At 43.2% G+C, this 19915-nt stretch overlaps 1 protein-coding gene across 5 annotated transcripts in view; it reads right to left on the bottom strand.

The window, feature by feature from the left end:
• Positions 1 to 19915, bottom strand: part of GYG2 (glycogenin 2) — a 52827-nt gene that overhangs the window by 2809 nt on the left and 30103 nt on the right. For 3 of the 5 annotated variants that reach the window (XM_011934281.1, XM_011934280.1, XM_011934282.1), the window contains 4 exons: positions 19601 to 19823; positions 17967 to 18167; positions 4104 to 4208; positions 2710 to 2817 (listed from right to left, as the gene is read on the bottom strand). In XM_011934281.1, the coding sequence (XP_011789671.1) occupies positions 2710 to 2817; positions 4104 to 4208; positions 17967 to 18167; positions 19601 to 19823 (637 nt within the window). The remainder of the gene's footprint in view (positions 1 to 2709; positions 2818 to 4103; positions 4209 to 17966; positions 18168 to 19600; positions 19824 to 19915) is intronic. The other 2 variants (XM_011934283.1, XM_011934284.1) reach the window with 2 other exon arrangements.

Here is a 19915-nt window from a genome sequence, read left to right as displayed (position 1 = left end):
ACCATTTATTATCTATCATCTGTCTCATCTATCTACCTATGTTCTATCTATCCACTCATCCATCCATCCATCTGTCCATCCATTCTATTTATCAATAAATCATGTCATCTATCACTCCATCATCTATCTACCTATTTATCTATCTGTGATCTCTATCTACCTATGTACTTTCTATCACTTTATCTATCCATCTATCCATCCATCCATCCATCTATCCATTCTATCTATCATCTATCACTCTATGATTTATCTGTTTATCTAAAATATCTCTCTCTTTCTATCTATCTATCACTCTATCATTCATTTATCTACCATCTCTAGCTATCTACTACCTATCATTTATCTCTTCTATATCTATGTATCTATTATCTAGATGTGAGGATGAATGGATATATAGATGAGAGAGATGACAAATAGAAAACACATAGATAGCTGGGTGTGGTGGTTCATGTCTGTAATCCCAGCACTTTGGGAGGCCGAGGCGGGTGGATCAGTTGAGGTCAGGAGTTCAAGACCAACCTGGCCAACATGGTGAAACACCATCTCTACTAAAAATACAAAAAGTAGCCAGGCTTGATTATGGGCAACTGTAGTCCCAGCTACTTGGGAGGCTGAGTCAGGAGAATCACTTGAACCCGGGAGGTGGAGGTTGCAGTGAGCTGAGATCGCACCACTGCACTCCAGAATGGGTGACAGAGTGAGACTCCATCAAAAAAAAAGAAAAAGAAAAAAAAAGAAAACAGATAAGAGGCAGATAGATAGATACATGATATGTATAGAGATAGATACATAGAAAGATATATTTGAGTTTTTACGCCATGAGCATATACTACTTTCTTCTCTAATTACTTGCCACAGTGTTTTTAAAAGGTTTTTACATATAAGATTCTGCCTTCTACACTCATTCCCATATATTATATTTTATTTAAAGACAGTCATCCTATTGATTAAGGTAATAGCAAGAGTTAACAAATAAATTAAAAAGTCCACTTCAGGATACTGCAGCATTTCTCCCCTCTAAGGCACTTGCATTTAGATCTATTCAGTTCCTGAGAATGAAATGTTTCTGGAATTAACAGGACCTACAGCTCTCAACCCCATACTAGTTTTCAAGACAAAACAACACAGTGATTGTGACATTTTTGCTAACAAGAGGTGAGTATCCAAGAAAACAACAAGCTGCTCCAATGTGATGAATTGGGGTATTATACAAGATACTAAATAAAGGTCCCCTAGAGGACAGTGTGGACACACAGGAGAAGAAGGTCAAAGTGCCCCAGTTTAGCAAATCAGTAACCGAAATTTTCCTCATCTTTATGAGCCAAGCACTAACTAGGGCTTTCCCTAGACCACTCTCCTTTTTAATACCCCTCCTTCCAATTCTGTGAGGTGGGCAACCCAGTCTCCACCTCATGAACACTGAAGCAAAGTAGTGAACTCAGGCTGGGTACAGTGGCTCATGCCTGTAATCCCAGCACTTTGAGAGGCCAAAAAAGGAGCATCACTTGAGGCCAGGTGTTTGAGACCAGCCTGGATAGCACAGTGAAACCCCAACTCTACAAAAAATAAAAATAAAAAATTAGCTGGTTGCAGTGGCCCATGCCTATAGTCCCATTTCCTTGGAAGGCTGAGGCAGGAGGATTGTTTAGCTATGATCATGCCACTGCACTCCAGCCTGGGCTACAGAGCAACACCCTGTCTCTAAATAATAATAATAATAATTTATAAAAAGAAAAAGTAATGAACTCACCCAGGATCCCAAACCTATCACATGTCTGAGCTGTCCAACGTAGGTCTACCCAACCTCACAATGATGCCCTGTCACCCACTAATAACTACAGATTCAATTCATAGAGCCTCAAATCATGACCACAAGGGTGGAACATGCTGAAGGGATACATTCATATGTTTATAAGAAATCTTGACCTCAACCAATAGCTCTAGAAATTAAGTTTGAAATGCTGCATTTGAACATTAACCAAGAAAGAATGAGGAAAAAAACTTTCACATTTTCTCCAAGGATGACTGTCCAGGGAAGGCATTTAGCCAACAAAAACATTTATGATACAGTAGGTCACATTCTAAAGTATGCGTTCAATACCAACTTTCAGTCTAGACCTAAACCTAGCTCTAGAGCTGTATTATTACTTAAAGACCAAATGGTGTTATTAGATCATGCTTAAAGAGAAAGAGAAAACGTTAGCAATTGCTTTCATTAAATGCATTCATGGAGAGAATGTAGTTGAAGATGAGAACATCTCTAAGAGGAAGGAACAGAAAGCATGCATCTCTCATTTCATCCCGAAAGAAGAAATCATTTGCATGCCCCATTTGGATTCGAACATTTGCATGCCCCACTCCCTCCAATTTTCAGCTTTCAATCTCTTCATTTCAGAAAATGGATTGCTATGCATTAATTACCATAGTCCCTCAACTTCCCTCCTGATCACTTTTGCAGAACAGTTTTTAAAGAGAGAAAAGGCGTGATGATCAGACTTGAAGATGGCAAAAGAGAGTTAGCCGATCACCCCAGGCAAACGCCAGAGAGAAGACAGAAGAATCAGAGGCAGGGGAAGAGGAAAGTCCATTCTTATCTTTTGTTAAATGAGGCTGAAAAATTAACAGCTGTTGTGTGCATGCAGTTGACCTCAGTGACGGTAGATGGCCCCCACCGGGAGCCTTGGGCAAGGGGAAGAATTTGGATACCACCTCCAGTGCATCCTGCAGACTGGGGTCCCTGATGGCCTCAGCAGGGAGTTCCTGGCTTGGTTCAAAGGTTTCCTCGGATGGGACACTTTCGACTTGATTTGCTGGCTGCTAAAACATAATCATTCGATCATTAGTCTGCGGTGGGCTGCAGGGAACTGTAGCCCTAATCTAAATGACGAAGAACTCTTTATCCTGGGGTAAAATAAAATCAAATTATTGGGTTGAGGCCAGGTGTGGTGGCTCATGCCTGTAATCCTAGCATTTTAGGAGGCCAAGGCAGGAGGATTGCCTGAGCTCAGGAGTTCAAGACCAGCCTCAGCAAAATAGCAAGAACCCATCTTTATTATAATTAACTTTTTTTTTTTTTTTTTTTTTGGAGACGGAGTCTCGCTCTGTTGCCCAGGCTGGAGTACAGTGGCGCGATCTCAGCTCACTGCAAGCTCTGCCTCCCGAGTTCACGCCATTCTCCTGCCTCGGCCTCCCAAGTAGCTGGGACTACAGGCGCCTGCCACCACGCTCAGCTAATTTTTTATATTTTTAGTAGAGACGGGGTTTCACTGTGTTAGCCAGGATGGTCTCGATCTCCTGACCTTATGATCCACCCACCTCGGCCTCCCAAAGTGCTGGAATTACAGGCGTGAGCCACCGCACCCGGCCCTGTAATTAACTTTTTTAAAAAAATTAATGGGCTGCGCTCGATCTTTTTTTTCTGGGAATGCTAAAAATAGCTCACCTTCTCTCCCCTCACTTTTTCTGAGCCATCCACTATGTCTCAGACAAGAGGAGATGCTACAAGTTCTTATGCAATTCCTGAAAGTTAACTTTTCAGAGAGAGATTTGACTTGTTTATACCAAATGCCTACAGAAGCATTTTACTAAGATGGTCTCTCTGAGAGTTTAAAAAAAAAGGGGGGTGTCCATAAAGCCACTTTTCTGATGATATGTGGCAATAAAAGCCCAGATTCATAAGGGTAAATTTAGTGAAAAAAAGAATTAAAATAAAATCCATACTTATGGAATACTGATTTTAGACATGGTGCAAGTCCTATCAAAAGTTTAAAAAAATTAATGGAGACATAGATGACATCTTGATGCTGTATCTTTTTCTTACTAATTTTTTTAAGCAAAGTGGAAGAGAATAACAAAATGACCAAAAAGAAAACCCCACAGTAAGTTCGAAAAGACAGCCAGATTCCTTATCCACCTGCATAATACAGAAATAGACTAATTACAACACAACTTATTCTAGGTGGGAGAAACCATTCAAAAAAGAAAATGGGAGGAATTTTTAAAAGCACATGGCCCCCACTGGTATGTAATGGCGCTAGACACTGTGAGAAAATAACAAGCAATGAGAGAGCTGGCCATGCGTAGGTCATATAGATGAGGAATACCAAGGTGGTTTCAGTCTCTGTGAAGTCTGCAAGCTGAGGGGAAGGCTGGGACAGTGGGTCACACGTTATCACGGCAGGAGTCTCAATTTCAGGACAATCTATCATCTGTTATAAAGAAAGAGCAAAGGCAAGTTCAGTCAAACCTTCGTGCAAATAAATGCAACTTAATTGAAAACACCCACTCTATTTTTTTCTGCCTCCATGGTGCAAATATAACTTGATACGGGATAGGTCTGGGGCAAGGTGACACGCTCACCAATACCTGTCTTCGTTTCTTCTTCTTCTTCTCGGGCTAATGTCCAAGTGCATTTTGTGATCTCCTTGCACCTGGACAGGACCATGGAAGTGATTCTCACAAGCAGATGGAGTGAATGCGAGGAGGTGATGTGAGTCACCTCTAGGCTGGGCAATGACAGGAATAAGATATTCCTATCCTCTCTTCTTCCACCAGCCAGGTGAAAAACAAGATCCCTCCATCCTCTCTGAACTGGGCCTCCATAAGAAAATAAAACCAAACAGAGAACAAATCAGGTGACTCTTCTCTCAACTCTCCCAAGGATGGTCCATATCTAACATCATTCTAGATGTGGAGGAGATAACTTAATGCATTATGTACAATGGCTGCCATCAGCAACAGTGCCTAATACTCCCTAGAAGGTGGTGCACAATAGGAGCATCCTGGATCCCTGAAAGACTGCATGGAGTAGAGGGTACCTTGGCCACCCCAGCTGGCTGTGATACAAATAAGAAATAAACTTTTACATATTTGGGGGCTATCTGTTATAGCAGCTAGCCTACCTTGACAAATACAGGGTCAAGAAGCAAACCTGTGTCCAAACACTGGGGCCCCCATCAGGTCAGGTCACAAAGCAGTTAGCTTAATGAGTGTGAGCAACAGAGATCACAGAATACTGACACCCTCATTGAAAACACACTGTGGAATTCTTGGGGGTGGATAGGGTTGAGCCTCAACATGAGCCCCTCTTGCCGGCACCAGGCCAACATAAGAGAATTGTAATCCTTCAAATGCAGACTCCCAGGCCATGGTCCCAGAGATTCTGAGTGATGTCAGCTGGGGTGGAGATCAGTCACTTGGATACTCAGCTCCCAAATTTCTGATCCTAGCATTCCCTTTTAGGAGAATGTCCAGTTCATTCTCCTAATTGAGGCATGAATGTATGCATTTCACAGGTGTTTATGGAGCGGTAGGTAGTGAAGATTAAACAGTGGCCTGTACAGATACGATCAGCACTTCATGAAGCTTACTGTCAAAGAAGACAGAAAATCAACAAATAACAAATACAAAATGGCAAGCCATGAGAAATTCTAGGAAAGAAAATGGTTATCAATTCTAGGAAAGAAAATGTTATCAAGAGACCTCACCTGGTCTAAAGGGGGAGACACTCCTGGAGGAGTAATATCTAAAATGAAGCCCGAAGGACGAGTAGAAGCCAATGATGTAGAATCACTTGAAATGCAGTAAGAAGAAGAACATGCTGAAAAATGCACGTGAAAGCGGATCAGCATGTGCAATGCCCTAAGGCAGAGGAACAGGAGCACAGAAACAGAAAAAAGGTGTAAAAACTGGACACTCCCAAAAGTCATTAGTAGTGGGATTTAGTGAAACTTTAAGATGTAAAAGAGAACACTGTAATCATGAACTTTTTTTAAAATTTGACTATTTTAACTCATAATCACGAAAGTGCAATTTATTTATTTATTTATTTATTTATTTATTTTTGAGACAGAGTCACCCAGGCTGGAGTGCAGTGGTGCAATCTCGGCTCACTGCAACCTCTGCCTCCCGGGTTCAAGTGATTATCCTGCCTCAGCCTCCCAAGTAGCTGGGATTACAGGCACGCATCACCAAACCCAGCTAATTTTTTTGTGTATTTTTCGTAGAGACGGGGTTTCACCATGCTGGCCAGTCTGGTCTTGAACTCCTGACCTCAGGTGATCTGCCTGCCTCGGCCTCCCAAAGTACTGGGATTACAGGTGAGAGTCACCATGCCCAGCCTATGAAAGCGCAATTTAAATAACTCACAGAAGAAAAGAGTGGAACAGTAGTTGCCAGGGGCTGGTGTGGGGAGCTTAGAATGAAGATATGTTAGTGAAGGAATGAATATGAAGTTTTAGTTATACAAGATAAATAAGTTTTGGGGATCTAACGTACAGCATGGTGACGACAGTTCACAATATAGGATTGTATACTTAAAATTTGCTATGAGAGTAGATCTTACATGTTCTCATTACCAAGAACGGCAGCAGGGGGAGGAGGGGGAGGAGGAGTGGGGGGAAGGGGGCGGAGGAGGAGAAAACAGCATTCATGTGAGGTGATGAAAATGTTAATTAGCTTGATGCAGTGATTGTTTCACAATGTACACATACAACAAAGCATCAAATTGTACTCCTTAAATACATACCAATTTTCATTTGTCAGTGGTACCTCAATACAGCTGGAGAGAAATTTTTAAAAATTGACATTAAATAAAATATGGGCTTCTTCTTTCAGATCTCAGCTATGTATGTAAAATCCAAACATAAAATTAAGTTCTAAGAATTATGGTGTAATACAAAATTCTAAGTTGTCAAAGACATCAGACAACCATGATAACAGGACTCCTTTTTTAGTAGATGCTCATGGCTGGGTGCTGAATGACACTCATAAGCTTCTCAGCCATGATTCCTTCTAATCCCCACAGCCCTATGAGGCAGACAGGTAGAGCCTTCCCTCTTACTGCTGCAAAGTTTAATCTGTAGGCAGAGATACTGTCCAACATACCAGAGCACACGAGAGCTAGCAAGTGAGAGGGCGGGATTTGGGGATGTGCCTCCGTGTCCGCCAAGCCTTGCCCTTCGCTGTACATGATTTTCCAGGGTCTGCAAAACACCAAAATGGGTCTTGGGAAAAAATGATGAATGCAATAACTGCATTATCATAAACCATAAGAATCCCATAAAAATGAATAATTTCTTTCTTCAACCAGGGCTGGTAGAGGGATGTCCTGGATTTGAATACTGACACATCAAGGAAAAGGACCTGGAGAAATGACTCGCTGAGTCATGGGGCTTTCAGTGAGATGTCGCACAGACACTTATTGTGATGGATAAATGAAGCAGCCAGACAGGCAAAGAAGAAGTGCTCAAAACACAACTCCTTAAATTGGATTAGGGAAAATGTCAATCTGTTTCTGTAATCTAATTTCTCCCAACAATAAACACATAAATAAGTTCCATGGGGCCAATCATGAAGTATAATCCTTCCTTGGAAGGGATTTAACTCCGGGTTATATGTTTGATTGCAAGGGATGAAATAATGATGGACGTTTTCAGCTTGCCTTCTGCAGATGTGTTAATCTTATGAATTCAAACGAGGAAGAGAAGAAGCTCAGCCAGCCCTTGCTAATGTTTCTAATCAAGACTCACAGGCTTACTTAACAATTAATACTAACGACTGAAACATAAACCAACATTTATGAATAAATATGGCCATTATTTTTACTAGTAAAAAATAGAAACTTCCTCCTTGCGTATCATGTAGAGAGAAATTTTAAGATGAGAATGCAGCAATCTCAAAGTCTGCTCTTAAGAACATTTTTGGCAAGCTTGTGAACGCATGAATATAAAATGTGACTTTTACAAACTGCATTTCTTTTTATTCTTAGGTAATAACTGTTCTACTGATTTAATCCCCTAAAAGCCTGACTGAAGATGGGGTCACCTTGAAAGAAGAGACTCTGAAACTGGAGGCAGGCCAGAGAAGAATTCTCAACTCATTGGAGAGAGAGGCTGAGATATGCAGAGATGCGTAAAACAAAATGCTCCGTCTGGGAAGATGAAAGCTGAGAGAGGACATCGTAAAGGCAGACGAGGCAGGGAATAGATAGACAACAGACACAGAATGTTCCAGTACACAATCCAAGGAGATAACATTCACAGCAAAAAAAAGGAAGCACTCCTTTGCATTATGGGCTATACATTTGTGAAAGTTATTACTGCTGGAGGTGGTAAATGCTAAAAATACAAATATATATGCATCAGCTCAGGAAGTGAAATGAGATTTTTTCCACTTTCAGCAATTGGTGAAGCTGTTGTTTCACACTAAGTCTTCTGCCAAAAATACCTAAAAAGGCTGCACAAATAATGTATATAGAATTTTATTTTATTTTATTTATTTGAGACAGAGTCTCGCTCTGTTGTCCAGGCTGGAGTGCAGTGGCGCCATCTCGGCTCACTGCAACATCTCCCTCCTGGGTTCAAGCGATTCTCCTGCCTCAGCCTCCCGAGTAGCTGGGATTACAGGCAGATGCCACCACGCCTGGCTAGTTTTCGTATTTTTAGTAGAGATGGGGTCTCACCATGTTGGCCAGGCTGGTCTCGAACTCCTGACCTCAGGTAGATCTGCCTGCCTTGGCCTCACAAATTGCTGGCATTACAGGTGTGAGCCACCACACCTGGCCTAGAATTTTGTTTTTTAAGTACATCAGAGAGCTACTAAAGTAGCACAAAATTAAGAGCGAAGATATCAGAGACAAACAGAAGAGGTAAACATTACATTTGGTACCTTACTTCCACTCAGGGCAAATAAGAGGCTGGGAAGCTGAGAAACTAAGTAGAGTTGCCAGCAGTGCTAGGAGGCTGAGGGGCCCATAACTATTAATAATCAGGACAAACGAGGGACCCTGGTACACACCACAAGCTTTTTTTTGTGACGTCGTTGAGAGGAGAACCAGAAATAGACTGGTTCTCACAAACACTGAAGCCCAATTTCCCTCCAGCTCAGCCCCAGATAGGGTCTGGGCAAACTACCTCAGGGTATGAACAAATCACATCAAATCACATGAATTAAAAAAAAAAAAAAATCCTCTTTGGGTTATGATAATATGATTCAGAGCTACAAATTGTCTTTGCAATTTTTTTTCATTTACCCTGTCTGGTTGTCAATTTAAAAATTAACTATCACACAACAAGAAAAGACCAAATGAGTGAAAATGAAGAGCAAACAAAAGTAAACAACAAAACCAAACCCACCTGAAACCACCAAATACGTAATTTATCAGACATGGACTATAAATAAATGTGAGAAATAAATAAAGTGGGAAAAAAGATAAAAATATTCAAGGTAGTATTGAAACTACGTTGATGTTAACTTGATGTTAATTTGAACTAAAAACATAATAACTGAAACTAGAATGTGGGTTTAACAACAGATTAGACATAGCCACAGAGATCAGTTAACTAGAAAATAAGTCAGTAGACTGAAGTATAGGGAAAAAGATTGACAGAAAATGCAGATAACTGTGTCACAGATATATGGGACACAGTCAACGGTTCTACACATGTCAGTAGAGGCAGGGCGTGGTGGCTCATGCCTGTAATGCCAGGACTTTGGGAGGCTGAGGCAGGTGGATCACCTGAGGTCAGGAGTTCGAGACCAGCCTGGCCAACATGCTGAAAACCCGGCTCTATTATAAATACAAAAAATTACCCAGGTGTAGTGGCGGGCGCCTGTAGTCCCAGCTACTTGGGAGGCTGAGGCAGGAGAATTGCTTGAACCCAGGAGGCGGAGGCTTCAGTGAGCCGAGATCTCACCAGTGCACTCTAGCCTGGATGACAGAGCGAGTCTCTGTCTCAAAAAATAAATTAATTTAAAAAAAAAAAAAGTAGGGCATACTTCAACAAAAAAGTATATTATAAATAAAATAAGATGTGCTACAAACGAGTAAAAAACCTTGATAGCTTAAAAAAAAACTGAAGGACATCTGTGATCTTTTAATTGACTACATTTCCCTACCCCAAATACTGGAAGACAAAACACTGGAGAAGATACTAATTGCAACTTTTTCCTTAATACATTAATGTATGTGGAAAAAATTAATATTCAGCTTTACTTTTAAAAACACAGATCTGGGGCAGACACAGTGGCTCACGCCTGTAATTTCAACACTTTGGGAGGCCAAGATGAACGGATCACTAGAGCCCAGGAGTTTAAGACTAGCCCGGGCAACATGGTGAAACCCGTCTCTACAAAAAATACAAACTATCAGCCAGGCGTGGTGGCACCTCTTGTAGTCCCAGCTACCTGGGAGGAGGTGGGAGGATCAGTTGAGTCCAGGAGGTCAAGGCTGCAGTGAGCCCAGATCGTGCCACTGCACTCCAGCCTGGGCAACAGAGCGAGACCCTGTCTCAAAAACAACAACAACAAAACCAAAACACGTCAACCTTGCCATCATTATATATACCAAAGTAGCTACTGGACTAAAGAGCCCCAGACGCACACTCAGCTTTTATGACGTTATTGCGATTTATGAAAATAACCTTTTATTTTTAAATCTGTGTTTCAGCTCCCCTAAATAAAATACCCAGAGTAACTCAGTCAATGGACAGCAGGTGGCAGTGATGTTGCACAACTCATTTCAAAGACCACCTGGGGTGCGAATTCATGAAATGGAATTTCTCCTGATATCCATAGAGGATTGGTTCCAGGACCTCCTGGGGATACCAAAACCCACGGATGCTGAAGTCTCTGACACAAGATGGAATTGTGTTTGCACATAACCAATGCACGTACTCCCACAGACTTTAAATCATCTCTAGGTTAATTACCATACCTATTACAACGCACATGCTATGTTAATACTTGCTATGTCGTATTGTTTAGGGAATAATAACAAGAGAAAAAAGTCTGTGCATGTTCAGTGCAGATGCAATTTTGTTTTCCCCAATATTTTTGATCCAAGCTTGGTTGAATCCACAGATACGGAACCCATAGACGCGGAGGGTGAGCTATATATCAGATACCGTATGGACAGCATCCCTCCCTTTTTTTTTAAGATGTTCAGAAATATTTATTGATTTATCCAAAGTCACAAAACTAGTGTACAAAACAGCTCAAATTTTCAACTCCTTGTTCAGTTTTATTAAATATTGTCTTGGAAAATGTGACAGTAATACAATAATCTCCAATCAATCAACATACCTTTTGTTAAACAGAGTTTTGTTTTGTTTTGTTTTGACTTTAAGTTCCGGGATACATGTGCAGGACGGGCAGGTGTGTTACACAGGTATACGTGTGCCATGGTGGTTTGCTGCACCTGTCAACCCGCCATCTAGCTTTCAAGCCCCGCATGCATTAGCTATTTGTCCTGACGCTCTCCCTCCCCTCTCTCCCCAACCCCTTCCTTTTAAAAGCCTGAAGACTTCATTGTTTTTAGAAAAATACCCTCATCAGAAAATATATAGACCATAACAAATGTTTTTAGGTCAATTTCCCCAACCCACTATTCACCTCCATTAGGATGGAGAGGTGGGGAGAATGGGGGATGAGATTGAAGGATGAAATTATGTGGACACAAGAACTCCAAAATACCTTTTTCTTTTTTTTTTTTTTTGAGACAGAGTCTCACTCTGTTGCCCAGGCTGGAGTGCACTAGCATGATCTCAGCTCACTGCAACCTCCACCTCTCGGGTTCAAGCAATTTCCGGCTAATTTTTGCATTTTTAGTAGAGACGGGGTTTCACCGTATTGGCCAGGCTGGTCTCAAACTCCTGAGCTCAAGTGAACTGCCTGCGTCAGCCTACCAACATGCTAGGATTACAGGTGTGAGCCACCGTGCCCTGCCCAAAATACCTTTTTTGTTAGTGTTCTTTTTATTCTGTCAGGGTTTTTTGTATCTGTGTTGCAGTCAGCCAACATAACACTCCCCAGTTATTTAAGGTTATACTTATATTTCTTTTTCTTCTTTTGAGACTGAGTTTTGCTCTGTCGCCCAGGCTGGAGTGCAGTGGTGTGATCTCAGCTCACTGCAACCTCCGCCTCCCAAGTTGAAGCCATTTTCCTGCTTCGGCCTCCCGAGTAGCTGGGATTACAGGCACACGCCACCACACCTGGCTAATTTTTATATTTTTAGTAGAGACGGGGTTTCACTGTGTTGGCCAGGCTGGTCTTGAACTCCTGAGCTCAAGTCATCTGCCCACCTTGGCCTCCCAAAGTGTTCGGATTATAGACGTGAGCCACTGCACCTGGTCTAAATGCATTTTTGACTTAAGATATTTTCAGTTTACGATGGGTTTGTTGGGATGTAAACCAACTGTAAATCGAAGATCATCTGTATTTAAACAGCTTTGGTTTCACCTCCACCTTTTCCTCCCACTCCTGAAGCTCTCTATTTGAATTTCTCTTCCTTTCTGCTAAACATTTAAGCGGGTCTCGCAGTCTTCTACACACTGGGTCTCCAATGCCTGGGTGTCCCCTCCTTTCCCTATGACCTATGCAGGCGTCCCCGCTCCTGCTGTAACTAAACATTTCAGTGTCCAAGTCTGAGGCCAGTGTGACCTCTCCCTGCCTCCCCTTCACGCCGTGCCTGGGGCCGCTTGCAGGGCGGACAGATCCCTCCTTCACTTCATCACTTTCCTACGGATCAAATTCCATCTGAGCTGGACCTGTCTGTTTCCGTCTCCCTTGCTGCCCCCTCTGCGATGTGCATGTGCAGTTTATTCATTTAAGGGCCTGCACTATCATCTTCCATTGATGTTTTTGAAGCCCAAGGGTGGGCATGACAGTGGGCTGGAGGGAGGGTGAGGCTGGGCATAGCCCCTGAGATGGGAGATACAGGCTCTGCAATCACTTTTGAGAACTGCTTAAATACCCTAAACAAAGTACGCTCAGCCCAGCTGAGGGTCATCTCCCCTCACCTTACCCTTGGCCTTGAGCTCATGCTCAAACAGACAGCAGAAGGGCCACCTACTGTCCCCAGCACTACCCAGACAGGGACAGCTTCCACCTGCAAGGGTGATCTTCATCTCCTCCTGGGTCTTGTTCTGGGCCCTGGAAACTGGCGATTCTCCAATTCTTGAGAATTTTTTTCCCACCCTCCTCCTTTCTGCAATATTGCCCCTTGAGGATGGGGTGGGGATTTGGAGCCATGCCAAAAATGTCCAACGGGCACTGCAATCTCTTGCTGTGGATGAAACCAGCTGATGGTCTTCTTGTGGCTGCTGGCTGTTGAACATACTTTTTTTTTTAATTACTTTTTAAAAATTGACACATAATGATTGTACATATTCATGAGGTACACAGGGATGGTTCAATACCTACAAGGTTCAGTGATCCTGTCAGGGTAATTAGCATATCCACCATGTCAAATATGTATCATTTCTTTCTTTTGGGAACATACGACATCTTCCTTCCAGCTATTTGAAACTATAGATTACTGTTGGCTACAGTCATCCTACAGGGCTATAGAATATGACAACATATTCCTCTTGTCTAGCTGTAATTTTGTATCCTTTAACAAATCTCTCCCTATCTTCTCCTTCCCCCACCTTTCCTAGTCTCTAGTACATTCTATTCTACTTTTTACTTCTTTTTTTTTTTTTTTTAATTTGAGACAGAGTCTCGTTCTGCTGTCCAGGCTGGAGTGCAGCAGCATGATCTCAGCTCACTGCAGCCTCGACCTCCCAGGTTCAAGCGATCCTCCCACCTCAGCCTTGTGAGTAGCTGGGACCACCGGCAAGTACCACACACTCAGCTAATTGTTGTATTTTTTTGTAGAGACAGGGTTTTGCTATGTTGCTCAGGCTGGTCTCAAACTCCTGATCTCAAGCAATCATCCTGCCTCAGCCTCCCAAAGTGCAGGGATTACAAGAGTGAGCCACTATGCCTGGCCTTACTTTTTACTTCTGTGAGATTAAATTTTTTTAGCTTCCACAGATGAGTGAGAACATGTGGTGTTTAACTCTCTGTTTCCGGCTTATTTCACCTACCATAATGTCCTCTATTTCCATCCATGTTGCCGCAAATGATGAATTTCCTTCTTTTTGATGGCTGAATAGTATTCCATGGCATATCTATACACAGCATTTTCTTTATCCATTCATCCTTTGACAAACACTTGGGTTGAATCTGTATCTTGCCTGTTGTGAATAAACTGCAAAAACATGGACGGGGGGCAGATGTCCCTTCAATATACTAATTTCCTTTCCTTTGGATAAATGCCCAGTAGTGTGATGGCCGAATCATGTGGTAGTTCTATTTGTAGTTTTCTGAGGAACCTTCATACTCTTGTCCATCCTGGCTGTGTTTATTTTTAATCCCCATCCACAGTGGAGAAGAGTTCCCCTTTCTCCACATCTTCACCGGTATTGGTTATTTTTTGTCTTTTTGATAATAGACACCACTTAACTGGGGTGAAATGAATGTGCTTTTGTGTCTTTGCTCATCTCCTTGGACATCAAGGCAGGATGATCCTCAATTCTGTCATCATGAGTCTCTCCACGAGCTTTCCTCAGAAGCCCCAATCCCTCCACGGGAAAGACTCTCCTTGGTTTGGCTTGACTGGCTCTGATTGAAATGTGGCTCACAGACAGACAAACATGAAGCTACGTATCTATTCTTTAAGTTGCCACCTCATCGACAATTATGAATCCCTAGCAAAAGTAGAAGTGACTTATGTCAAGAAAAATCCACGGTAACAATTCCATCGAGATTAATATGAATTGAACATGATGGGCACTGTTTTAGAGAAACCAAAGTGCTAAGTGCTCTCACTCTGGAAATGGTTCTGTTTTTGCAGAGACTGACACGGCTACAACTTGGGCTGGAGCTGGGACTGGAGCGTCCTGACTGTTTTCACTTTTGGAGTCTCTGGAAAACCACTGTTTGCCCTGGGAAGCTTGTTTTCAGGGGCTGTGACAACCCATGGAAATCCCTCAAGGGGCTGAAGGGTAGAGAATACACACTTGCTTCTGAAAGAGGGTGGCTGCCCTTATGAATGAGGCAGTGCCCACCGTGGTTCAGAATAAACTTTGAAGGATGCTTGTAATGGCCAGGTGTGGCGGCTCACCCCTGTAATCCCAGAACTTTGGGAGGCTGAGGCAGGTGGATTACTTGAAGCCAGGAGTTCAAGAACAGCCTGGCCAACATGGTGAAACCTGGTCTTTACTAAAAATACAAAAACTAGCCGGATGTGGTGGCCCATGCTTATCCATCTACTAAGGAAGCCGAGGCAGGAGAATTGCTTGGACTCGGGAGGTGGAGGTTGCAGTGAGCGGCTGAGATCGCGCCATTGCACTTCAGCCTGGGCGATGGAGTGAGACTCCATCTCAAAACAAACAAAAAGAAAAAAGAAAAAAAGAAGAATGCTTTTAAGATCATCTGCAAAAACACAATCCTTTAAAATGATCCTTATTCAGCGAAACCTCAGGCCACAGTTTTGCAAAACTACTAATGTACAAGATTCAGTGACAGAATAAGATTAAAATTATGTAACCAGAAATCAGAAAGATGGTTTGAAACCCGTTTTCTGGGGACTCAATAGAGTCTTGCGAAGAAAATAAATCTTGGAACCCCAATATCACTAAGCAGGGAAAAGTCCAGCGGGGAGCTGCTTAGGGCCTCTGCCTCCCATTCCTTTCCGTCACCCCTCTGCTCACAGAGATGAATGCATATCTGATTGCCTCCTTTGGAAAGGCCAATCAGAAACTAAACAAAAAAATGCAACCATTTGCCTCTATCTACTTATGACCTGGAAGCCCCCTCCCCACTTTGAGTTGTCCCGCCTTTCCAGACTGAACCGATGTACTTCTTAAACATATTGATACCTCACGACTCTCTAAAAGGTATAAAACCAAGCTGTGCCCCGAGCACCTTGGGCACATGTCGTCAGGACCTCCTGAGGCTGTGTCACGGGTGTGTCCTTAACCTTGGCAAAATACACTTCCTAAATTTATTTTTACGAAGCATTCAATAATATTTCTTTTTTAGGCGAGGAGTTTGAGCATTCAATTATTTTCAACACACATCAACAGGGGATCAGAGTTCCCCTCCATTGGCATTAAGGTGCTGTAATGCACATAAAAGCATGAGCCTTGAATGCCACAGCATTCTCGGATACTCTTTGGCTTAGTCTAAACTTGGTTGCCTACTAAACATTTAATGTAAATGCGATTTTTCCTTAGACATCCTGATACGAGCACGGCTCAGCACGACTGCAGCCGTTTTGCACATCATGTAGGAGCTCAGCCGATGGAATTCTTCCCATTCCGGCAGGAACAAGCAGAGGCCCTTGACTTTACTCCCATGAGGCACGTCCTGCGGCCAGACCCAGGCTATGGTGTGCTCAGGGCACACCACAAGGAATGAAAAACCAGAAAAGCGAATTGTACACCTCCTCAGTCTTCACCATCTGAACCTAAACATCTTTTCAATGTGTTTGGGTCAATGTGAAATCACCACTCCAACATTATTAATGCATAAAGTTGCCAGAGCATAATTTACGCCATAGTACAGCGAAGCCTGTGGTGTCTTCCACAGCAATGTGTGCAAAATGCAAAGGTCACTCGTTTATAAGCAACAAGAAACAGCTCTCCCAGAGCTATCTGAAATATACAGACGAGAATCACTTTCCTTCACCCCAGTCCCCAGACCCTTCCCTAAGTATGACCTCAAAATAATTCTGTTGAGAAACTTGTTAGGATGAGTGGTAAAGATTTAAAACAAGAAATGTTTTGTTTTTTTTTTTTAATTTGAGACAGTGTCTACTCTGTCACCCAGGTCGGAGTGCACTGGTGAGATTATAGCTCACTACAGCCTCAACCTCCAAGGCTCAAGTGTTCCTCCTGCCTCAGCCCCCCAAGTAGCTGGGACTACAGGTGCACACATCCATGCCCAGCTAATTTTTTTACTTTTTTTGTAGAGATAAGGTCGCAGTGTGTTGCCAGCTGGTCTCGTACTCCAGGGCTCAAGCAGTCCTCCCACCTCAGCCTTCCAAAGTGTTAGGATTACAGGTGTGAGTCACCATGCCTGGCCCCAAGAAATCTTTAAACACAAGATATTATTCCAAAGTATTCGCCTAGAAATTGGAGCTGGAGAAATGATGGCCTCCATTATTTGTTTTGCAAGCAAGGTGTATTTTCATTTTTCTTTGATGGGGACAAAGTGCTGCAGACTCAGCCTCAATAGACAGCACTGTGCAGGTCAACATTCATTTGAACACTGAACCCCAGCAGGAATTCATCTTCATTTGAACCACTGTTCAAGTCAGGGGTTCGGTTGAAACCACTCAGGATGCACGGCCAGGCAGTTGGGTTGAAAGGGCACTGATGGAAGCCTCACTTTTTGAACCTGAATGAGCTCTGGCTCCCGCAGAATCTGTAAACTGCAGGAGAGTGAGCATCTGTCTCCATGTGGCATCAGTTTTTTGAAGCTGCTACATAAGAAATGGCCACAAACTGGGTGGTTTACACCAAGGCAGACTGACCATCTGATAGTTCTGGGGGCCAGAAGTCCAGTGGATTAAAATCAAGGTGTCAGCAGGGTTGGTTCCTTCTTGGAGACCTGGAGGAGAATCCATTTCCTGCCTTCTCTGGCTTCTGGAGGCCACTATATTCCCTGGCTCGTGGCCTCCTCTTCCATCTTCAAAGCCAGCAGCCCAGCCTCTTCCAGTCCCCTCTCTCTCTGGCCTCTGCTTCCAGCTTCACACTCCTTCGCTGACCTTCACACGTCTGCCTTCTTCTTTGAAGGGAGGTTTGTGATGACTAAGAGCCCACTCCCATAATCCAAGACGATACCTCCCCATCGCAAGGTCCCTCACTTAATCACAACTGCAAACTCCCTTTTGCCACACAAGGTGACATTCACAGATCCTGGGGATTGGGGCATAGACATCTTTCTGCAGGTCAGCTTGATTCGGCGTGCCATAATGCAAATAAATGCAGGAGCCTTGAATGCCACAGCAAACTAAAGACCAGCCTTTCCCTCCATCTCCCCTCCCCAGAGAGCCAGGGAAGCCGGCTCTCTCTGCTCTGTCACTGCTTGCCAGCGTCTGACTCTCCACCATACCTGTGACGAATGCAGGTACTTACATCTTCTGAATGGCGTCCTTCAGGTAGGGACAGGGTCTCATCCACTATCTGGGTCGGCTCCGGAAGGCCCTGAGCAGGCTGGTTAGAACCCAGTGGCGAATTTGCACACAGCACGCCGGCACTGGGTGTTGAATTTGCACACGGCTCTCCAACACCAGACACTGAATCTGCACACAGCGCCCCCACATCACTGAGGCAAAGCTGCACAAAAATAGACACATGGAGCGAGTCTTCCCTATGTCTCCTCAATTCACCCGCTGTCCTGGGGGTGGGGTGGGGCCCTGTGTAGCCAGGGCTCCCAGCTCCCATCTGCAATCACTAAATAATTGTCCTAAATGTTTTCTTTCAGAACCATTTGACACTAAGCCTTAAAGTTCCCTCCTATGCACTCCAGTACTTAGTAATCCAGTACTTAGCAAAACGCCCAGCAGGAAATATGTGGCAAGTCAATGTTTGGGAAGTGAATACAAACAAACACCCACTTGCTAGTGTCACTTGGTGAGAGATATTTTCAGCAGTCCTTAAAAAGTAGCCCCTAGCTCCACCCAAATAAAAAACCATACTAAAAATTAAAATAGGATTCTTTTCAATTTCCCAGGCAATGCATGTGCTGATAGCAGACTCTGTTGTACTAGCAAATACTCTAGTTAAAAAAAAAAAAAAAAAAAGGCCGGGCTTGGTGGTTCATGCCTGTAATCCCAGCACTTTGGGAGGCTGAGGCGGGTAGATCACTTGAGGTCAGGGTTTCAAGACCAGCCTGGCTAACATGGCAAAACCCCGTCTTCACTAAAAGTACAAAAATTAGCTGGGTGTGGTGGCGGGCACCTGTAATCCCAGCTCCTCGGGAGGCTGAGGCAGGAGAATTGCTTGAACCCGGGAGGCAAAAGTTGCAGGCGAACTGAGATCGCGTCACTGCACTCCTGCCTGGGTAACAGAGCAATACTCTGTCTCAAAAAACAAACAAACAGAACTCTAGTTTTCTTTACTCTAGTAAACAAAAAAATACTCTGGTACTCTAGTACAAATGCACTAGTAAAATTTAAAAAAAAAAAAAAAAGCTCAAGTTGTTTTTTACTTTAGTGAAAAAAGCCATTAGGAATAAAAAGTTTCCTGAGTCCTAATTGCAAAAGGTCTTCTGTGAGGCAGATGCAGTCCACATTCAACACACTGCAGCTACTCCACAATTTAGCACATCTAGGGGCTATCATTATATTTTCTGAAATCAACTTGGTGTCAATCAAAAATTGACAAAATCCTCTTCAGACACTTCCTCCAATTGCTATCTCAAATGATGCTATCAAGTGGAAAGCGTTGGCCCAAATGACATCGTAATCAGTCATTGTGAACCACCTGTCCATGAGTGTCTCTTACTCTGATGAGGATGGCTAATTTCAATAACCTATTTCTGCACCAGGCCTATAAATCAAAACAAGATATCTACTCATTAGGCATTCTCTATTTTGAGCTAAAACGTAAAAATTTTTTTAAAAGGTACTTGCTTCTCAGTATTCTTTTACATGAACTACAGTGTTTAGACAAAAAAGGGGCATTTCAGAAAAAACCACGCCAGACCTTGGTGACAAGGATGTTCTCCTTGTCCTCAGCTATGGGTTTTAAGGGAATCCTCCACTTACTGTGTGACCAGGAGATGCGTGTGCTTCCCCCGCTTGGACACTTTTATAAAGGGGCAACACGTTGTTCTGGTAGATCGTCCACCAGAGATGAAGGAACACCACCTGGTGCTGGCTACTGGACGCTGAGCCCTGCTCCAACACCGAGCCACTCTGTGGATTGTACTTGTAGTTCCAAGGTTTCGTGGACCCCAAAAAGTGTACGACCTTTGCACTGGAACCGAATCTGAGAAGAAAACAGAAGGAATTCTGATTTCCACTCTAATGTGATAGAAGACACCCAGAAAGCATCCAGCTACCGTGGGGCTCCTCAAAGAC

Source organism: Colobus angolensis, unplaced genomic scaffold (assembly GCF_000951035.1).
Source record: "Colobus angolensis palliatus isolate OR3802 unplaced genomic scaffold, Cang.pa_1.0 Scaffold133, whole genome shotgun sequence".
Lineage (NCBI taxonomy): Eukaryota > Metazoa > Chordata > Mammalia > Primates > Cercopithecidae > Colobus > Colobus angolensis.
The sequence above is the reverse complement of the archived record's forward strand: the minus strand, read 5'-3'. Positions and strand labels throughout refer to the sequence as shown.